This window comes from Nanorana parkeri, unplaced genomic scaffold (genome assembly GCF_000935625.1).
Source record: "Nanorana parkeri isolate BGI_ZX_2015 unplaced genomic scaffold, ASM93562v1 scaffold342, whole genome shotgun sequence".
In the NCBI taxonomy this organism is placed as follows: Eukaryota; Metazoa; Chordata; class Amphibia; order Anura; family Dicroglossidae; genus Nanorana; species Nanorana parkeri.
The window spans coordinates 355,938-378,717 of record NW_017306610.1 but is presented as its reverse complement, the minus strand read 5'-3'; the positions used below and the strand labels follow the sequence as shown (position 1 = coordinate 378,717).

General features: G+C 39.7%; 1 protein-coding gene across 1 annotated transcript in view; it reads right to left on the bottom strand.

The window, feature by feature from the left end:
• Positions 1 to 22,780, bottom strand: part of IL1RAPL2 (interleukin 1 receptor accessory protein like 2) — a 303,517-nt gene that overhangs the window by 13,410 nt on the left and 267,327 nt on the right. Inside the window, exons 5-8 of the mRNA XM_018558483.1 lie at positions 19,728 to 19,857; positions 17,020 to 17,165; positions 7,959 to 8,102; positions 5,347 to 5,517 (exon numbers count right to left, since the gene is read on the bottom strand). Of these exons, the coding sequence (XP_018413985.1) occupies positions 5,347 to 5,517; positions 7,959 to 8,102; positions 17,020 to 17,165; positions 19,728 to 19,857 (591 nt within the window). The remainder of the gene's footprint in view (positions 1 to 5,346; positions 5,518 to 7,958; positions 8,103 to 17,019; positions 17,166 to 19,727; positions 19,858 to 22,780) is intronic.

Here is a 22,780-nt window from a genome sequence, read left to right as displayed (position 1 = left end):
AGCTAATTTCATTTTTAAGGGTATCTCTACTGCCTTGCAGGACCAGTTATTTTTCAATGAGGAATTTTGTGTGCTTGGTGTTTTGTATGGTTTTCCTATGTTTGCACAGATTTCCCCTAGGTGCTCCAGACTTGTGACTCAACCTAACATCATACTGATAAGTAGTGAACCTGTACTTTGCCCATTCAGGGTTTCCCTGTGCTTTCCAGCAGAAGCCACCTTCAATACCTGGTATGTGACTCTCTCACTTTGCTCCCATGAATTAACACTTGGCTTTTGTGCAGCCAGTCACCAGGCCTGAGCACTGTTGTGTAGGAGCAGTGGGAGAGCTCTATGCAAGCTTTGGTCCAAACTGACCTAGAACATGCACACTGCTTTTTCTTAGAGCTCCAATGGTAACTGGGGTGGTATGGAGTGCAAGAAAGGTAGGTAGCAGTGGAGGAGACTGGCTATCAAGCATTTTACTCCTCCCCTAAACAGGTTTATTCTATGTGACCCAAACCAGCTCTACAGCATGTAGTTCTGCAGTGGAGATATTTCTACATTAATATGGTGACATTTAAAAGAGTAAACAAAAAGAGGGATTAGCTAAAAAGACAAACTTGAGATGAATGAGATTTGCATAGTACTACGTTTTAAAAAATGTGGCAACGTGATGCATGCACTGAGCACCTAGAGTTGCTGATGGATAGGTACTTTCAGCAATATCCACAGCAATCCATTATATTTGCGCTGTCCTTTTTTCTACTGCAGGTTACACATTGAAAACATACATCTAATTGCTTGCTATAGGTAACACATATTTCACTCACTACTGAGCAATCCTTTCCTAATAATGGTGTGGTAAACAGTGCTGTTCACCACACTGTTGTTGGGCCCCTTTAACACGTGTACCTTCAGTTTCAATCAGAAGGGGATCCATGCACAGATCTCCTGCTGATTGGAGCAGTTCGTTATGGATGTCACCGTTGTGACATCTGTTTCTGTCCAGTTTTTTCCTCCACCGACTGAAGTTACCTGTGTTGGTCTATGGGGAGTCAAATGTAAATGAACATGTGTCAGTTTACATCAGATTACCCCCGATCCGCAACAATCAAGTCCACCAAGTCAAGTCCACCTGTTTAGCTGCCCACAGACTAACATGAGGCTTCCGATTAGATACCTCTGAAAAATTGACAGACCTGATTGGAATACCCTTGTGAAAGGGCTCTTAAAGAGTATACTGAGCCGTGTATTTTGGTTTCAATGAATAACTGCAGTCATTTTGCATTTATTAGTTTTGGACGGAACATCATTTTAATTTTTGGTGCAGCATGGAAATTTGTTTAATTGTTTTCACTCCTTACTGAACTTCTAGCTGCCAGGATTTTTTGTCATGAGCAGTTTAGCTTTATTGTTGTGGGTCAGTTACTTGCAATGGTTAATAACCCTCAGAACTGTATATTTATTGAAAATTGATGTAGTGGTGCAGAAACCCCTAACCGTTTCTAGGCTAAAAAAAAAGTGCTCCAGGCATACAAGAACTAAATAATGTCAAAAGGTAGTACTTGAGAGATATTTTAGATTTATAAATATCTGGGACAATTTACCACATGGATACATCTCTTTCAGTGCTTGAAATCAAGAGCAGTACGCCAAAGCATCATTGTATGAGATGGAAAGATTTGATTAGATATTCATAGTCTCTAAAGATGCATGAAAAGGATTTTGTATTCTTTCAGAGTATTTTTATCACAATAGAATTGTTCTTAACATTTGGGACAACAGAGTTCTTGTCATGAGCCCAGGGCAGCCTATTATTATACTGCTTAATACAACACTGTTACTGTTGTGCTGAATATGCAGAGATGGAGGTGTATGTCTATATCATGTTTTTTCACTCTGTACATAAAATGTATTACAAAATGTTTCCTGGTATGCACTTATATTTAACAAACAGACACCATATCAATCTATTTAGCCAAATTGGGCAAGAACAAATTAATACATGCCCCCCAGCCCCCACATACTTTTGCTTTGTGTGCACAGGATTGCTTTATGCTAGGCATTCAAAGTGCATGCAAAACATCAATGAATTATAGAAAAGTTGAGTAATGTAAAGTTGCCAATGATTTTGGGACCATTTCTCCCACATACTGTGCATTAACCAACTATTTTTGTGGGAACAACCTATTGTAGTAGTTCAGAAAAGTTGCTGCGAATGAGGGTGTTTTTTTTTTTCAGAGAAAGCACCATTCTCCTTTCGCCCCACTTTTAAAAGGACATGGATAATTTCACTGCTTACTCTTGTTAAAGTGCTGCTCAGTCATGATCCTTAAGTGAGGTTGGATCATGCATGCAGCTAAAGAAAACTGTTTTGTATTTACATACACTTTATCGTCTATTAAGGGATAGAGAATTTCTTAAACAGGTGGTTTTATGCTGCTGCCTAAAGGAGGGTGAACACACATGAAAGAAAAAAAAATAATTAAGCCAATTGCCATATAATCCCACCTCCAATCCTCCTGTCTCAGTTTTTTTTGTTAGTGTCCTAGCAGGTTGCACGTCTTTTCCTCAGCGTTGCTAGCCTATTTGTTTATTTTCTTCTGTCAAGATATTAATTACACCATAGATCTTTTTCTTTAGTGACTTCAATTGCAGTGCTTGAGTTACAGCAGCTATCTGGATAGGCGTACCCTTCTGGACTGAAGATTCAGGGATAGCCAGGAATCTGACCTTTAGGTGCTAACCTTTGCATTATGGTACTTCCAAGACCCTTGTGTACTTTATTGGAGTGCACTGTATGGCCAACTAAGTATGGCCATGGCACAGCCTCTGTTGTGACATTCTCTGAGGACAAATGTACTGACTGAGGCTGGTCAGGTCAACACATTGGGAGCTATCTCAGTTACTTTTGGCCGTCATTTAAAAATTTCTACCACCACCATCATAACACTGTAATGGTTAAGGCTAAAGGAACTGAGCACTGAAGTCATCTACTAGGTGGAGTGTTATGCACACTCTGCATGTTCTTTCCTGCCATTTAGCCTAGAGCACTATCCCGCTGCTGCTCCTGAAGCACCACATGGAACATCCAGTCTAGTTCCACTGCCAGACTTCAGTGACTTGGTCACCTTTGGCCGACACAAACCCAAGCAGCAGGTGCTGATGACAGTCCCTGAGTATGTTTGGGCCAACTTGTTTTTTGCTATGCGGTGCAACATGTCTTTCTTTAGACGAACAGTGGACAGTCCCACTGCAGCAGTTGACCTAGGCCCATACTCCACTACTGGCTACTTCTAGGAGTAATCTCTTGGCATTTGCAGAATTCCTGTAACCTAGATCCTGGGACTTCTATTACTATAAGGTTGTCCTCATTGGAGTCTTCTATAGCTCTGCCCTGGGAGAGCAAGAACCCTTATACCAACTTCATATTTTTTGTTGGTTTGTGCACATGTATTGGAGCAATCTCCTTGGGGTGGATATAAATGTGTGCCAATGCATTTCATGGCAGAGTCTAGTCGTGACCCTCCTGGACCTCCATCTCTAAGTGTACATGAAGCCCTTATGACTATCACCGTAGATAGTCATCATGCTGACCTCCAAATTGGTAGCACCTTTTTTTTTTGCCTTCATTTAAGCATTGATTTCTTTGGATACTCTTGTAATCTCCACATCTGTTGGATCTCTTAGTGGCTTTTGCCCACCCTGCTGGACTGCTTTTGAACTTGCCAACTGTTTAATAATTCTACAATTCCTGTGTCCCCTCAATGGACAATGAAGAAAGATTTTTGTACTTGCCATAAAATCTTTTTCTTGAAGTCCATTGGGGTACCACCCCTTTTTGTTATTGGGTCTTTTACTACTTTCTCACAAAACTGAGGCATGGCAGTTGGTGGCAGAGTTATATAGGGGATGGCCTTATGTTTTTTGTTTGCCAACCTCCTGTAGACAGTAATATAACTGTCTACAGAATAGTTTATGGATTTTTACAATTACTGTGCCCCTCAATGGATTCAAGAAAAGCTTTTACCGTGAGTATAAACCCTTTTTTTTGTTTTGGGTAAGAATTGCTTTAAACTTTAATCAAGTTATATTTTGAATTCACTGTCCTTCTGTGGACTTCCTGAGGTTTCACTTTACTTCCCGTCCAGATATGGTAACAGAAAATGAGAGCAATATGAATGGAATTGAAACCTTACAGATTTTCTTATCCTTCCCTACGTTTATCCAAAACGATTGAAACTCAACTTCTGCGGCAAGTTTAAAATTACAATGCAACAGGGAGTTACAAATAATATGAACAAATATTCTCCAAACTTCTGTTGAGAATATTGGGAAAAAATGTCCTCATTGTCATTTCTCTAGTTAGAGTTCTTGTTCCTGTGTTTAGCAGAAACAGTAGTTTCAGCAACTTCCACCTCCACTTGACAGTGATGGCCTGTCTATTGCCAGAATTTAAGGGCCTTTGCTAAGGAGCATGAAGGGCCTTGCATTAACACCAACATCATCTTCAGTTGAGGAATACAATTGGAAGTGCAGCATCTGCTCTCCTCTAATCTAACAACACCTAATCGTACACTAAAGGTATACACTGCTAAAACTACCTAAATAAAAAAGGTATAAAATATGCTGGGATACATTGGATGCAAATTATATGATTAAATATAAAATGTGGACACTATACACTTATTTTATTTGCCTATGCCACTTTTTAAAACTAGTGAAAACTGTTTTACTGTTAATTTGATGCATTTGTACTTTGACCAGCATTTTAAATATTTACTTTTAGCACTGTATAACTTTACGTACACATATTAGGTGTTCAGGTATTGAGTGTCGTTTGGGTGTTAGAAGAGAAAGAGAATACAATTTATTTTGTTCTCCATATTTACCAACTCTTATGGTGTGTTTCTATGCCAAGAGCCACCATCCGTTTCCCACAGTCAGCTCAGATCATCTGCTCTATTCACCTGGTTTCTTGCCCAGTAGCAAACCTGCACAGTCTATCTGTTCTGAATTGAATACCCTTTTAGCTGTCTAATAAAACGTGGTCTGTTTAATTCAATCTTAGTAATACTAATAAGCCCCCTAGAGATTCAAACTGCAGAATAGAGAATCAAAAAGGATGTGATGAAACATATATTCTGAATTACTCATAATGTGTGTAATTGCTAATAAATAAGTCCCTTCTATGCTTAGTTTCCTACTCTTAGACTCAGGAGCAATTTGGCCCTACTGAATTATACTTAATGATCTGTTCACAGGTCATGATCAACATGAAAAACAACAGAGGACTGAATACAGTTGATATAGATATATTCATGTATTGCCCCCATACTGCTAAGTACGTGAAATTGTACTTACTGCCACTGGGTATCATATCTCTGTCTGGAACAAAGAGTTTGTATCCGTATTGTTTTTCCAGGATATCCGGAAGTATCTCTAGTGCAAACTGTTCTTCCTCTTTGCTCTCATGATCTAGAGAGTCTGGATCCACTTTGGTGTATGAGAGATATGCATCATATTCTTTGTTGTCTTTGAAATAAAACATGGGAGAAAAAACAAAACAAAAAAACAGGTCAATAGAAAAATGTGCACAAGGGATTTACATTTAAATAACAAAACAGCTTAGCTATCTTGTGTTATCATTCTTTATTGTAATTTCCTCTGCATATATTTAATGTGACCTAGAAATAAGTTTTTTTCTGTTTTTAATCTAACTAACCAAATTGGTCACTTGTTGTTTTAATTGCATTTGTCATGCGTATATTCTTGGATGACCCTGCATTGTGTGATACACAGTAGCACAACTGAAATACAGGGATAGAATGCTCCCACCATCTGGCAGAAAGTACCTAAACAACTAAACAAGAACCTTCATGGCAGGATCATCAAGTATTTTTAAAAGTTAAGATTAACAGGACATTTACTGATTTGGTTTACATATACAACTAAAATTTCCACACTGGGTGGGTGTGGCATAAAGCTAAAGGCTGTAATATATCCGCCTAGGGTCTTCACTAGTCCTACTTCCCTGATTTCACAGTTGTTTTTATTCATCATAAGGAATTTATATTTTTTCTATAGTTTTCTGTTCTTTAGGTAACTATGTTTCTTCTTACATATTGGAACCCACAGAACACTAGTTTGGGGAAGGGGTTGTAATATACAGGAGTTCACAGGTGATGGGAAGGGCTCAAGAAGCATTACGTTTTCTTCGTACACTGAGAAAAAGAAAACAGGTGTGCATGTGAACAGGAAAGGAATGTCCAATACAATTACCCCCCACAAAAAATGATATGTATTATGTTTAATTTTTTATGTTTAATTTTTTATTGTATTTAATGGCACTCACTATGTGTTTTAATTATCTTTATAATCCAACCCTCATTGGTGCTCCTCCAGAACTCTGTCCTGGATTTCTTTTGATAGCTTAGTTAAATTTCATTATACTGTTTAAGATATGTTAACTGAAAAGTTCTGGTGCCTTTCTAGAAACAGGTGTATCTTTTTTGAGATCTTATGCCACTTTAATAAAGTACACTCGAGTGCTATTAAACTAATTATGTGAATTCTGAATGTTTGCACCCAAGTATGTTAGGAATTTTACAGAAAAAAGTAAATATTTATGCAATTAGGATTTTTTTGGTTATGCGTAAACAATAGGACAACTATGTAGCATTTTTTCCATATAGATTTTTTCCATATAGATAATTTTGTGAAGATCATACCATAAAACCAACTATGACATAAAACCAAACTTAAATCCATTTTAATTTCAGGTTGTGACACTACAGAATGTAGAAAAGTCTAAGGGGTGAACCTTACACAAAGCACTGTACCTGCAACAATTGTATCACTAATTAAGAAAGACCTGGCCAAAAGATAAGATAGAATAGCACCTCCTACTGTCTACAAAGTTATTCCAATAAGGAGCTGCTATAATTATTAACAGGTACAAAAAAAAGTCTGAATCGTTGCGATAAAAAAATACAGGGCTTCAAAATATTCAGATTTGTTTTCTATTTGTATAATTTTTAATTGAATGAAAAATGATTTATGTATCTTAGAATATTGGCATAATAAACCTGAACACAATTTAAGTTTAATTTCAAATTATGAGTACATTTGCTGACATATAATTAATCAAAATGGTTATTTCTGCAGTTTTTTACCACTTGCATTCACAAGCATCAAGTAGTCTAGATTGGAGTGTAAATATTATAACTCCCCGAACGTTTCATATAAAGCAAAAAAAGAAGAGGCATGCTGTAACAAGATCCCCAGCAGCTTTGCTATGCAAGAAAATTGATATTGACTAGCACAGAGACTGTTCAACTGGCCATACATATGCCTCTATTCTTCCATCCACCCTAAACACCATGAACGGAGGAATCTCCCCTGCAGTCAGAATACCCAGTGACTGCAGCTCCTTGTAAAGAGAGGATGCCAAGTGAGATTCCATCATGGGAGCAAAGAAAGAGACAGGCTAAGGAGAGTGGTTTAGCAGCCGCAGTTTGTTTAGCAAAACTTTATTTGCCACCCTAAATGAAAACAAGCACTTAATGCATGCAGTGTGGGGGTAGCCTACAGAAAAGTGTCTCAAATGCTTCATTGAATCACCCCCACAGTCTTCTGCCATCTTGTACAATCATGCTTTCCAAATGATGCAGTAGAATACATTTTTCATACATATGCTTCTATCCCAAAAATTTGTATCTGGCAAAACCTTAAAAATGTCAATGACCTAATAAATAATTTATAAAAAAAAAAAATGTCAATGACCTTTATCACTCTGTCACAGTGGATCTACATTTCTCATTGCCCCCTGGTCCAAAGTTAACCTACCACTGCACCCCTAATAAATTGATATTTTCAAAATGCTTTTTTGAGTAAAACCAAACCACCATTAAAAAAGTGCATGCTTTCAATGTCTCAACCATTAAAACAGTTAAAATATTTAAAAAATGGCTTACCTTCTGCAGCTTCATCACTTCCAAAGTTCTGTCTGTAGAAGAGCATTAATTCCACATTGTAGCATTTATAGATTATGATCAGCAAAATGAATACAATAAAAATTGCACACAGACCTCCAGCAAGCTCCATGTTGTACCTTAACTCTAAAAAAAAAAAGAAAAAAAAATTAAAATCATCAATTGAAGCAAATTCACAATTGTGCTAATGTCTTTACCAGTCATCTCTCCCATAATTTCTTAAGTGAAAAAGAAAGATAACCATAATATTAAATGTAATTTATAGATAGTCTAATCATTTTGGATCCATACTTTATGCCTCCTACTCGTGTAGGTAAAGACTACCGTTATGGCACAACCAGTCAGATATAATGCTATCCTTGTAGGGTGCGAGACATAGAGCTATGAACAGATTACATGAAGTTATTTTTCAATACTTACTGATCGGTTTAATTATATCTAGCAAAAGGGTGCCTGTTTGTTCAGGCTTAATACAAAAATGTGGCTGTAAGCAGGGTCATGAGTGTTAGTGCAGTGGTGGAAAGAGCAGTGGTGCTCACCCTGGCATTGAGAGGGAGAACTAACTTTATACTCTTCTCACCTCTTATCCTATAGGGGAGTGGCAGCAGGCCTTGTAATGCCCAAGTACCCTATTGCAGCCAGCAGCCACAATTATGCAGCATGGACATGCACCGTTGACATCTTCAGTCATAAATGTGTCCCTGCCAGCAATGCATATCCAAATTACTGTAATAAACCTGTCTGCATCTGGTGCCTTTAATCTGGACAGAGGTCCTGCCAGTTATTAAAGCTCAACTCTGGCACTTTAATTATTATTTCGGATAGCTTTATACTTGTGTACCTCTGCTCTTTAAATAAACTTTCATGAAACCACTTATACATGCTCTGTTTACTTTACCTTCGTTGGAAAATTGCCATAGTAGTTTTTAGGTAAACAGAGCATGTATAAGTGGTTTCAGGAAAGCACAGCGTTCATTAATAAAGAGTAGAGGTACACGAGTATAAAACTTTACAAAAAATAATGATAAATCAAGTAAAATTGTATAAAAACGCAGTTTTACTTGCCGTGGACTTCCCCTAATACAACTATAGGATAATTCTTTTATAGCAAGACACTAATCTTTACACTAAACGGTTTTATTTTTTTGATCTAAAATCTACCAGTGGAATTAGATGGACATCAAAATTCTTGTTTAAACGGGGATATTATCTCAGATTGAGTCTGTATGAAGAGCAGTTTTAAAGTTTCCTTTATCTGAATGTAGTTATAAAAGCCAGCAGGTGTCACTGTTTCTCTCATGTATATAATTTATTAGTGTTATTTATTTGAATGCATGTATTATTATTCATTTTCTTTTTCAATTGATCTACTTTATATGTGATTATCTTTCTGTTGGCGCCTTGGGCACATTGAAACAATGACATGTCCGAAGTCTTTGTTACCTGTGTCTGCTCAAAGGTGTCAATTAATATCAATGACTGCGGTGCTTCTTTTTGAAATACTGACATTAAAATTAAATAAATGCTGCTGTGATGTGATCATCAATATGGACTTGTATAAACCAGACAGTTTTTGAAATAAAAAATGTCTTCACAGATAAAATATCCAATTTCTCCCTGGCACTGGGACAGTTAATCTGTTCCTACTGATTTTAATATGCAGTGATTATGCTATTTACATTATGCCGACCGTATTATACTAAATGTAACATAAGTACCAATCAGTTCTCATATAAACACACGTCTTACAAATACACAGTGTAAGAAGTCATTTGCATCTCTCTCTGAGACACTGCTGCTTGGCAGGCAATATGATCAGAGACATACTTACTGAGCTGCTTGCTTGTCGCTGTTTGCCAGGTGTACATGTAAATGTACTTTTCTTTTTTCGGCCTCCGCTGCTAATTATGTTTTGAATCAAGAACAAGGGTGTTATTACATCTAATCTGACAAGCCATTTGGAAATGACGTGCCCTGAATTCTGACAGCTTTATTTGCTGGAGCATTGTTTTTGTGCAGGATCTTCTGACTTTTATATAACACAGTGAGAACACCAGGGTATCTTTCTGGGCAGACCTATATATAAATTGAATTTAATTAACTCACGCCTAGTATATTTTGGCTATGTAGCTGTACTATTAATGGAGTTTTGTTTTACATTTCCCTGCTTGTTTTAAACTGAATGTTGTTCATGGCTCTAAATAATTTGGTATACATACTGCACATCTGCATGGCTGTATATCCTTTGGAATTTCTCCTACATAAACATGAAATTAGGTTATTTTTTGGGTCTGTGCACACAGGTATCTTTATACCATATTTGCTTATGAGCGAGATTAAACTAGGTTAAACATGCATACATATGAATGGTGCACTAACTGGTTTAAAGAAAACTTGGAAAGGTAAAACCTTTTCACACACCGACCAATCAGCTTTAAGCATTTGGTTATTAGCATTGGTAGAATGACAGGTTTGTTCAGAGAGATTGCTATACCTTATTAATTATAAATATATTAACTACTGAGGGACTTCTGTGATTTTTACAATATGTCGAATTTTGTGCAGCATGCGTCTCTTCTATTGTATCAAGTCAGTCTTTTATGATGTGACCTGGTTTCTTAATACTGGGTTATACGTTCTCTTAAAAGTAGAGATGTTCAGATACCAAGTACCGTACTTGGAGCTGGAAAAGTATCAGTGCTTGTACCAAGACTAGACTAGAGAAAACTCACTGGTTAGGAGGCAGCTGTCATTTTTATGGCGCATTGGTTACGATGCTCCTGGGATTTGTGCAGCCATGCACCGATATCATATTTCCAGATCAAGTACAAGTACTGGTACTTATCAAAGTACTCAAAGATACATTTTTGTTTAGTGTCATGTGACAGTTTTTCCAAAACAATGCAGATTAATGATTTTAGGACAGTGGTGGAGCGCCAGGGCGAAGTTGCAGGTGCAACTGCTGAAACCCTGGTAGTCCTTGTGAAAATGCCAAGTATCAGCACTGGTATCTGAACATCCCTACTTAGAAACCTTTAAAGCGACACTAAATTCAGGAGTTAAACCTTAAAAATGTACTTTAACTATTAAAAATGTAACTTATTTGTTCATAACTCTGCTGTAGATACTCAAATCATCTTTGAATTTGTGCTGGCACTGTCCTTCCTTCTGGAGGGTAGCTACTTTTGTTGCCCACGGTCCCTGTAAGTGTTGTAAAGTAGCTACCACTCCAAGCTTGCTCCCGTAATGGACAACAATCTCAAAGAGCGAGCCTCAACTCCAAGTTCGCTCTTTGAGATTGTAGTCCATTACAGGAGTGAGCTTGAAGTGGTAGCTACTTTACAACACACAAACGGATCATGGGGAACAAAAGTAACCACCCTTCAGAAGAAATGACAGTGTCAGAACCAATTCAGAGATGATTTGAAGAATTACAGCTGAGTGATGCACAAATAATACTAACAAATACTACCCCCACTCCAGTGTTCCACTCTTCCCACTGATGTTCAGAGCTGTGGGCTATCCCTAGGAGTCATCTGCTGTTTTATGTGGAGGATGCAGGCATTCAACCATGTCCGAAGCACCTTACAACAGAAGCTTTGTGGGACTGGCCATACAGATCGAGGTACCCAGCAGTAAGGAAAGTATTACTCCTTATCCCTCTACTCCTAGGCAAACATTAGCATGCATTCCTTGCAGTGTGTTTGGGGGTAGATTGTGCTCAGTTGGGCTAGAGTTGGGCTTTAGGAACAAGATAGTTTTATTGAAGTAAGCCAACATTGTGCGCCACTGCTATGATTTCCTCCTTGGGAAAACCAGGTGGACATACAACATTTCTCAGCACTGTAAAGCCTATCCATTTAGTTGCAATGTGCCCCTAAATGTCCATTATGCATCACCAAACAAGCTATACTTTAATAGCTTGTGGTAGTGCTATTTGGAAACCTTTGTAGTATATGCAGGGTGAAGCAACAGGTTAATTTTCATAGCAGACCCACCTGTTGAAAATATTTGCTTTCTTTCACTCCACTGCCACTCTATTGGCCACTGGGAGTAAATACAGAAATCCCTATGTAAGCCCCAAGCTGTGACCTTGGAGCTTACACAGGGGCTGAAAACTCTTTGTCACCATGTGACAGAACAGCCAATTACCAGAGTGAGCCACATGCTGCCAATACCTGGAAGTACTGAGTATTTTTGTCACTCTTGGCAGATGAATAAAGTGGTAAGGGAGGGATGGGTAGGGGACAATTAACATCAGATGGGGTTGCCCATTAAAGTGTACATGCTGCTATACAATGGGTATAGAAAAGAATCAACCCCATTTAAAATAATCACATTTTGTTGCTTTGCAGCCTGAAATGAAGACAGATACAGTTTTTGTTTTGTTCATCTGTATTTGCTTAGTGCACATTATAACATTCAAGTTGAAAGATATAACACCAACATCTCAGAAAAAATAAACAAATTTAAAAAACAAAATCACTGAGTTGGAAAAAGGATCAACCCTTCCTAAAAATGACTTGTAAACTCAATTAGGAGTAGCTAATCACCTTCCCAATGGCACACAAAGCCATTTGACTTTCAACTGTGATCAGCTGTGGTCATTTTGATTAGCTCAGCATAAAAGAGCTTTCCTGGGGAGGGAGTGGCTGGCGCATGGCGGAGTGAGTCGCATCTTCCCTCTGCTCCAGTGCATGGTGCCCCTTACAGCCTTTCTACAGCTCCATTAGCGACCAAACCGCCTGATGGGTACTAAAAGACACCCCAAGACTCCTTCGGGCACAGGTGGACACCAGTCGGGGAAACTCTCCACCTTCTTTCAGGCCTCGCAGAAGTCGCCGCGTACAACCGCGGTCCCGCCGGCTGTGTCGGGCCTACGAGGCCCGGACCTCGCCATGTGTGAACTCCTCTGCTGAAAGGGCAAGTACTCGGGCTGGCGTGCCCTCCCCCTGGGTAGACCCTCCACTCTCCCGATCGATGGCCTCGGTGTCGGAGGAACCATCAATCCTACGGATTTTGACTGGGAAGAGGGTGACGGGGACCTGAAGGCCTATATCCGCTCCCTGCCCACTCGTGCTGACTTAGAGAGCTACGTGTCCCGGATGGATGGAGGTCGCTTACAAAGCCGAGATGGTGGGACTCAAGGCTGATATGGCCCACATCGGCTCACGTTTGGTGGACTTGGAATCCACTAACGAGGAGATGCCTTCCAGATTAGACCTGCATCACAAGGTGCTCCAGGACCACTTGGTCCAATTGCACAACCTGATTTACCAGGTAGAAGACCAGGAAAACAGATCCCGGCGTAACAACATACGCCTGAGAGGGATTCCTGAATCGGTGGAGCCGTCGGCTCTTGCTGACATTGTTCGCTCTGTCTTCAATCAGCTCCTGCAGAAGCCTATTGATTCACCTCTGGAGATAGACCGTGCCCACCGCGCCCTAGGTCCACGGTCTGCTACCCTTAACCGCCCGACAGATGTTATTTGCAGGGTGCACTTCTATGCTGTGAAGGAAGCGGTGATGTCGGCTGCTCGAGCCTCTGACAAGATCCAGTTCAATGGCTCCCCGATCCTCCTACTGGCAGACCTCTCGCCGTACTCTCCAGATGCGTAGGGCCCTCAAGCCCCTTTTGGATGTCCTTCGCGCCAACAACATCACTTACCACTGGGGATACCTATTCCACCTAATCACATCCCGCGATGGAAAATCCTCAAATTTCCGCCACCTGGGCGACCTTCCACGGTTCCTTGGCTTCTTCCAGCTGGCCCAAGTCGCCCTACTGGATTGACCCTATACCACGAGCTTCCCTGATGTGTCGATTCGTAAACATTGACAGACGAAATCTCTTTGCAGGTCTGCTGCTTCCACTACCTCGGTGAAGTGACTTGCTTCTCTCTCATCAGAAGGCTTTCCTACCAGGGTGCCCAAGGCTCCTGACTCCTAGCAAGTTACTCCTTATTGTTTGGGAACAGTGTTTTTGTTGCATTTTCCCTGTTTTGGGACCATATCCCACCCACGCGCTTTGACCCAGGAGTGTCTACTTGCAGTTTCTGATTGCGTTCACTCTAACCTTTACGTTTAGGCTTTTTTGCCTCCATTTTGAAGTGCCTTCTTGGATTTGCATTATTCACGGTACAATGCTTTTTTTCCCCATCATTTACTTTGTTTGCATAATTGTTTACTAACACTAGGCTGGGGGTGGGGTACTGCCCACGAGCAGATCTCTACCCTTTTTGCTCCGTTTGGGCCCCCCCGCCCCCACACTAGGTCACCCACGTTACTGTAGGTGTTTGGCCATATGGCTGGATTTAGCTGTTTGGGTTCCCTACCTGGAGCCTGCCCGGAGGGTATGGTTCTGTGGTACCGTCCCATTTTGGCTCCCCTTGTGAGCCCCCTTTATACATGTATTGGTTCTTCCCCTTTATGTTTCTTGTCGCCCCTGTTTTGTTTATCGGTCTACTGTGTTGTCCATTATCTGTATCCTTGGGGAAGTGACTGGAGTCAGCCCACCGCATTACTATCCCTATTATGCTACCTTTTATGTTCTGCCATGGCCCTGTCAATAAGTTCTTTTAATGTGAAAGGGTTTAATCACCCCTCCAAGAGATCTCAGGTTCTCTATCACATGCACAAGCAAAAGATTGATATTGTGCTCCTTCAGGAGACGCACTTTTGCGCTGGGAACCATCCAGCCTGCTTGCAATGCTACTATAGAGAATGGTTCGACAGCACCAACCCTTCTACTAAGTCTAAGGTCGTCTCCATTGGGATCCAGTAAGCTCCAAGCACTTGATTCCTCTATAGACCCCCTTGGGTGTTATGTTTTTCTGAAAATCTTGTTAAATGGCTCTATCTATACGATTGCTAATGTTTACTTGCCTAACTCTTCACAGGTTCCTGCGTGTCTGCGTTATCTGAGGGCTGCGTTATCTGCCTGCTTTCCCTGGACGCTAAAAAGGTGTTTGACAGGGTTGGCTGGCACTTCCTTCGCGCCTCATTGACACAACTAGGGCTTGGCACCCCGTTCATATCCAAAATTATGGCCTTATATTCGTCTCCCTATGCCCGTGTGTGTGCAAATGGCATTTCTAATGGTACCCATCAGGGTTGTCCCCTGTCCCTTTTGCTATACTCTCCTCCCTACGCTCCTGCTTCCCCTTTTCCTGGCAACTCTCCTCCCTTAAATATTTTGGTGTCCACATACCCTCTGACCTGTCCTGCTTATATGAGCTTAATTATTTACCGCTTCTGAACATGACGGGGGCAGACCTTCAAGCATGGAGATCTCGACCTCTCTCGTGGTTCGGATGCATGGATGTGCTTAAGATGGATGTCCTACCTAAATTTGTGTACCTTTTTCAAACGGTCCCCATACGTATACCCTGTTCTTTCTCTCTTAAGCTGAGGCATATCTTCCGAACGTTTGTTTGGAAGGATGCCAAGCCCAGACTTAACTATCGCCTAGGTCTCGAGGGGGAGCCGGTCTGCCTGATTTCCTTCTCTATTATAAAGCTTCGTTATTGACTAGAGTCTTGGACTGGTTCCATACTGCACCACATAAGCAATGGTTGTCCGTGGAAATTTCAACCTCCCCACTGCACCCTAAGGTGATGCTATGGGTACCTTTGCCAGACATGGGGGTGCCAGCAGAGTGGCCCCTTCTTGATTACTCTGTACTATGGTGTTGACATCACTCTCGTACTCCCCCTGCAATTATCCTCTTTACCAAGCCCTTGCCATGTCTGTTAATCAAACATGTATTTGTTGTATTTTCCAAATCCCTTCACAGAATATTATAATACCATGCCTGAACTATATCATTAAACTGTTCAGTACAATAGTCTTTTTTAATCTGTGCAGCAGCTATAGAAATTTTGAACTATATTTGAAAACAAAAACACACTTTCGATTATAAAAAAAGTAAATGTAAAAAGCAGTGATGACATAAAAAGTGTAGTAAACCATAGCAACAACATTTAAAGAGGAACTGAACTCTACAATACTTGTGACAAGTCATTTACCTGTGTTTTTCTTTCAGCCACAGTTTCCAGTCTACCTGCACCTGATATTTCCCCATAACTGACTGTGTCTCTGTTTGAAAGGCAGCCATTTTTAGAAGCAGGGTTTTGCTTCCTCATGTCAGTGATTTCAGCGAGGAAAACTGTCGACAACCCAGCAGTGACTAAATCTCACTCTAGCAGTCAAGAGGCAACAGTGCCTTAGATCTGACTCTGCATATATACTGTGTGTATATATTGTATATTTAGAGAACTAGGCAGAGGCAAACTCGGAGTCTCCAGCAAAAATGGGCAGCTTTTATTCTGGACAGCACTAAACATAAAGGTTGAAGGCATCCAGCCAAAAAGAGATAGTAAGGCTCAGTGGAACAGAACTTTATTTTGTTTTATGACTTGTGATCATCCTTTGGGCTGGGTCCGTTTCCTTTTTGTGAACAGTTACAGTTCATCCACTGATTCCTGCCCTGTTGACAGGCTTGGTTCCAAAAACAAAACGCTTGCTGCATTCAGCACACTGTCTCTACTTCCACTGGGACACACCCTCACTAGGTCCAGCTGCACACTATTGAGGACCTGTACAGCCACCACCAAATTATGGTCCACCAACTTAGAGCTCTGGGTGGGACAGACTCCTATCAGACTCCTAGTAAAACGAGACCCAGAATGGGTTTTACCAACACCGGGTAAACAACTATATAGGAAGGTTGCTTACATTATCCCAAAGTTGTTAATTTTTAACCATATAATTTATCCCTGTAAAAGTTTATTTCACTTAATTTTATATGGAGAGAATGAGACTGAAGAGTTTATGTAACTTACCAATAACATACAGATTGGTTAACCATAAAAAAAAAGATCTCAAAGCAAAAAACAGTTTTTGGCTTGATGTTGCTTCCATCTATGTGTTTTCTACATGGTATACTCTGCTCTTTACCTTTATAAATAAATTAATAACTGACTAATTGCATAGTATGTGGAAATTTTTCTAACAGAAGCCAGCATGCATTTCATGAATTTACCTTTCTTCCTCAGGATGATGCTGGCATGTCTGCGGCCATTTCGATTTTCTACGTGGCAGGTGTAATTACCCAGATCTGCTTCTTGTACAGCATCAAATGTCAGTGCCAGTTCTACCTCTTTTTCTCCAAGGTGCTCTCTTAATAACCTGAATCAAGAGAGTGGAGAGGAGTCACTCCTTGGTTGCTGGTGCATGTGCATACACTGTAATATTTGAAGCTTTTAATATGTTTGCACGCAAGCTGATCTAATAGTTCTTTAAGTGTGGCTGCTAAACCACTTTTTTGCATCTTTTTTTCCACAAGGTTATGTGTACCAAGTAGCGCAATACTGCAGAAAAGATTAGTATTGCTTCTCCCTGAGTGACTATTAAATGTACAGATGCAACTGAATTATCAGCAGCCTTGATGCTACACTTTTCCAACACTTTTTGAGAGCAGGTTGTAAGTTTTGTGAGTATATAAATTCCATTTTCTTTTTTGGTGTCAGAGGTGACAGAAAAGATGCTGCTTAGCTACCTAAAAAAACAATATGGCAACTTTACTCACTTGAGTACCAGCCTGTAATACCCCTATATTACCAGACCATTTTTAGTTTTCGGTGCTGTGATAGTTTGACAATTATGCGGCCATTCAACACTGTACCCAAATTAATTTTATAATTTAGTAATGGTGCATTAGATACAGCATATCATTAAATGTACAGGTCACACAAAGATAGCGAGGTTAATGTACAGGTAACATACAGTTGAAGAACAGAGATGATGGAGTTAATGTGCAATTGTACAGGATAAGAGAGGTAAAAGGATTAATATACAGGTCATGTACAAGAGAGGAGGGTGGTAAAAGGGTTAACTGCAGGAACTAAATGATCCCACAATCAAATCAAGTGAATGAATAAATGATTAATTCATTAGTCCTTCCTTCCTCTCCTTTCAGTATTGTAAGGTGAAGGGGAGGGCTTTAAGATATAAACACCACACTGTTTACATCTGTGATCACTGAATGGTCATCAGTAGACATGTGCGATTCGTTTCGTTCCGAAACGCAATTCGGACGAATTTTCGGAAATTCGGACATTCGGATGTATCCGAATTCCGAATTACAGATATAACGAATGCAAACAAACCCAAATTTCCGAAATTCGTTAGCGTTCGTTCGTTTTCGTTTCGTACCTTCGTTCGTTGCAGCAAAGTGACATTAGAGAAGGAGAAAAACTTTTTTTTCCTCAAATGTCATTTTGCTGCAACAGACTGAATGAACGAAACGAAAATGAAACAAAAGTTTGAATGAACTATCACTAACAAAATTTCGTCCGAATTTGAATTCCGAAAAATTAAATAACACAAAATCCGAATCGAAACGAAACTAATTTTTTGCCAGTGCACATGTATAGTCATCAGAGTAATCACAGAGTACAGAGCTGCTTGGATTGGCTCTGTACACTGTGCTTCTGATCTGAGCAGTCTGATGCCGGCATAGCAGAAGGAAACATTCACCACTTGCGCTTCTAAAACGTATGGTGGTAGACAAATGGCAAAAACACTGGGTGGGAAACCAAAATATGCATATGCGTAATCAGCTGAGAAATAATAAAGTGAAATCCTAGCAATTACCATGTCCAATGCATTGACATAGGACATGTAGTATTATCGCCATTGTGCTGCTGACATCACTGCTACTCTGCTACTTCACTTAACAAGGTGAAGAAGTGGGCTAAAGGAAATGCATCACTGGGGAGAGATGAACTGAAGTGGGTTAATAATTAGAAGGCCCCTTTTGAGGTAAGTGAATATTTAGTGAGTTAATAAACAAAAGACAGCAAAACCTGGGTCCTTAATGTAAGATTTTTATCTTACCTCTCGTTTTGGTATCAAAAAGAATTTTGGTTCGATTAACAGTGATGTCCAGGACAAATAGAAAGAGGTATTCTATCCACCGGGGAACACAGACAGCATTAAAAACCTGACAGGGTTTATTTCACTATTCAAAACTAGAAAAACATGTTGGCTTTACATACACTATAAAGAGACATTTTAGTTTTTTTCTTATTTGTACATTTCCTTTTTGCAGCTAGTGATTGGAGGCCATTTGTGATGCACTTTTGGTGTGCCATCATGTAGGGGTATTTCCAGGCGGCACCAGAAAGTGATGTCAGTTGCCCACATATCACAGGAAGTGAGGGACAGCATTCCTGAAGTCTTCCAGAGGGTGAGACAGATGCAGGTGAATTGGGATGGCATTTGTGCCAGATCAGCAGCAACCACCTGAGAATGTCTGAATATTTTCCTGCTGAGTCTGCAGACCAAGACTAGAACACACAGTTGCACATTCCTAGCTCCTAGGGTGTATTGCAGTTACAAAATATTTAAGAAATGTGATCAGCACAGAGGCATTGCAGTGAAATAATCAATGGATAAACCAGTAAAGGGAAGATTAAAAAAAAAGGTTTTCTTGCGTCCAATATTTTGCTGGTCCTAGTCTTGATAAAAGAAAACTTTTTTGCTGTTCACTCTGATAGGTGAATGCATCTACATTCACCTGATGCATGTTCATCCTGTTGAAAATAGGGTGAATCCAAATTAATCTCATTTGGATGAATACTGCTTATTCACTGGGAATCATTGGTAAATCCACCTCTGTGTCTTAGTGCTATAGATAGACCTTAGTACAAATTAGCATTTTATTGGTAACATTTTTAACTTAAGTACCTTATTACACCTTCTTTTATGTGATTCTCCAGTTCTTCGATAAACTTCTCTCCCCTCATCCAATAGATCATGGGGCCTGATTCTCCACTAAATCCAAAGAAAGCTCTACAGAAAACGCTGAGTGGGCTGCCTGAGGAGAAAATAAAGAGAAATGTGTTAGGTGTCAATGTAATTATAATTAAGATAAGATTTACTTATCGGCACACATAGCACAGCAGTGAAAAATTCTAGAGAGATAGGTATCAGCAAGCATTCTGGCTAACAACCTAGAATTATTTGTATAAAAAGCTATGTTTATGTTTCTGATAATGTAATACTGTAAATGGCATTTCAGCAAAACAACCCAATTTAGAAGTTATTTTCGCTAAATATATTATCTGTACATCTCTATAGACAGATCAACATCTGATAACCAGACAGAATGCATTATACGTGTGTAGGTTATTGAAATTAAATTCCACCGAATGCAAAATGGTAACTTTTTTGTGTTTAAGGAAAAGTTGCAGACAGATAACACGGTTAAATATAAGCATTTCTTACTGGATGCGAAGAATACTTTAGGCTTGAAATGTGTAAGAAAAAAGCTTTTTAAAAAGTTGATGTTACTTTTCCTTACAATATCATACTTGTTAGAAAGATGGAGTTCTACTTTATCAGAGGGCATAACTAGAAACATACCTTACAGGACTAGCAGTGACTAATGTAAACGTGTGGTGCAGGGTGATGTCATCATGTATGTGCCCTTACATATTCCTTTTCCAAATATCAATCACAGTGGCCTGTTTGTTTATCACATATGTGGGGCAACATCCAATATCTAGAGGATTAGATGCCTCCCCAAAAACAGGGATAACGTGCAGGCCACCGTTGTGTCTCAGCAAGTGCTGCCTTCCAGAATTTCTGAAGCTTTGTAAAAATGATTGGCCACTCAGGTTTACATGATCTATTTTACAAAGATTATTCAACTATAACTATAGAGTTACTCTCTGTTTCATTACCTTCTGTGTAGCAGAACAGAATAGTCACCATCACTTGTACTTCCTTCATTTTTCACTATTCTACATCAATCCATTTAGGCTACTAAAATATTGGGTCATTATAGCTGTATAGAAGACCTATATTAGAATTGATTTTGAAATCCTGGACAGTGCAGAAACACAAACACTTACAGGACAAACAGAGTGATATGAAGCCCATAAAAAGTATGTTGGTGTATACTTCATATACTTTAGTGAGTAATGAATTAATATCATATACTTTACTGAGTGAGATAATTTGAAAGTTTATATACTGTCTTGTGACAAGACGACACATCTGTATCTACAGTGAAACGCAGAAGGTAAAATGTCAATGACATATGGAATGAAATAGGTCAGAACAGAACAAAGAGGGAGCACTCACTGGAAATGACATGAAAGTCCTCTTAAAGCTTTGACCTAAACAAGCAGGAACTTAAGCAATGATGAGAGCGATACAGGTTCTGGCAAGACATAACATAAATAATGCATAAGTGCACCAAATGTTAGGCCTCTGATTAGGAATCATATGAACACACTGGTGTGAGGTGCTTGCAGTTTTGTTACATTCTTAGATTAGAAGAGGACAGCTTGGCTGTCACCTTTTTATAATTTCAGAACATAAAATACTAAAGCTGCATTTAGCCTTTTGTAAGCAGGTTGTTGCTGAAAGACTACAAAGAATGCACAAATATTTTTTTTAACAGAAGTACCCAGATTTTAACATTTAAGGTTTGGGTTTTTTGCTAAAAATATGCTTGACACAAATGTCAATTTTTAAAAAAAAACTTGTGTGGCAGTGCGTGGCAATGCCACTATGTAGACTGGCTGAGAGTTCTGGGTGACCATTTTGCCAGAGGGGCTGAGCAGTTCCAGGACAAAAGTACTTTTACCAGGAAACAGCTGGCTTCACAATTATTTCTGGGTTTTCTAAATTATCATTGGGATCCTGGAACCGGGAGATTTCGAAGTGAACTGGGAAGGATGAAATCTCCATTCGTGGGTCCGGGCTTTATTGGTGACCATCACCGAACGATGGTGCACCTGTGCACATCCCTTATGAAAAGGATGCTGGTTCAGGGTACCAGCTGGCAGACAAGGGAGGTGTCTGTCCAGAAGTCAGGAGGACTCCATCCTGGATACAGCCTGTGAGGCACGTCAGCTGGATACAGCCTGTGTGGGAGAGGTTTTAAGTGATAACCTGAAGTCGGTGAGACTTGGAAAGACATTATTTTGCTGAAGTTATGATTGGAGAAACCCTGTGAGGGAAAACTTCTGTGAAGGGCAGGAAGCCCTAAAAAGAACATGTTTGTGAGTGGACTACATCCTTAATGCGCTAATATTTGAAGCTAAATCTCACACTTGATACATTTATCTTTACATCTCTACAAACCCTCCTAAGAATCCAGGGGGCATGGAAAGCAATTTGACAGGGTATGACATAAATGACTAATTAGGACCCAATACAATAATTGTGGTTTAGAATTGTAACATTTTATAAGTGTAAAAAAAAAAATGTGTTGATCCAGAGAATATCTGATTACTTTACCATCGGACATTAGTTAACATCGTATTGTTGTCTGAGTACACTGATGTTGATATTTTACTGTTGTAAAGGTTCCTTTTACTTTATATTGTATACTACAAGTAAATAGATTTGCTCTATGGCACCAGAAGAAATATTTTCTTTTAATATTTATCAAATGCATTTTACAAGACGTTGGTGCTTGCCTTAGCCTAATGCATGTGTTTTTCAAATTGTTATGTCAATAACACAATGCCTCCAAGATAGGAGTGGAAAGCACTCCTTCAGTAGTCTAGTGTTTTCCCCCTTTTTCCCCCCCCGCTGTTGCGGAAGCATAGGTGGAGAAAACATGCATTTTTTTTCTCTCCCTCTAGCCTCTGTATTTTCCAACCTTGGAGGAATGCATAGAGGTAACATGCATCCATAACCCCATTTTAATCACTTTGTTTTCCTGGAAGCATGTACAATGGAGTTAACATGCATTTTGTTGGGGGGGGGGGGGGGGGGTGGCG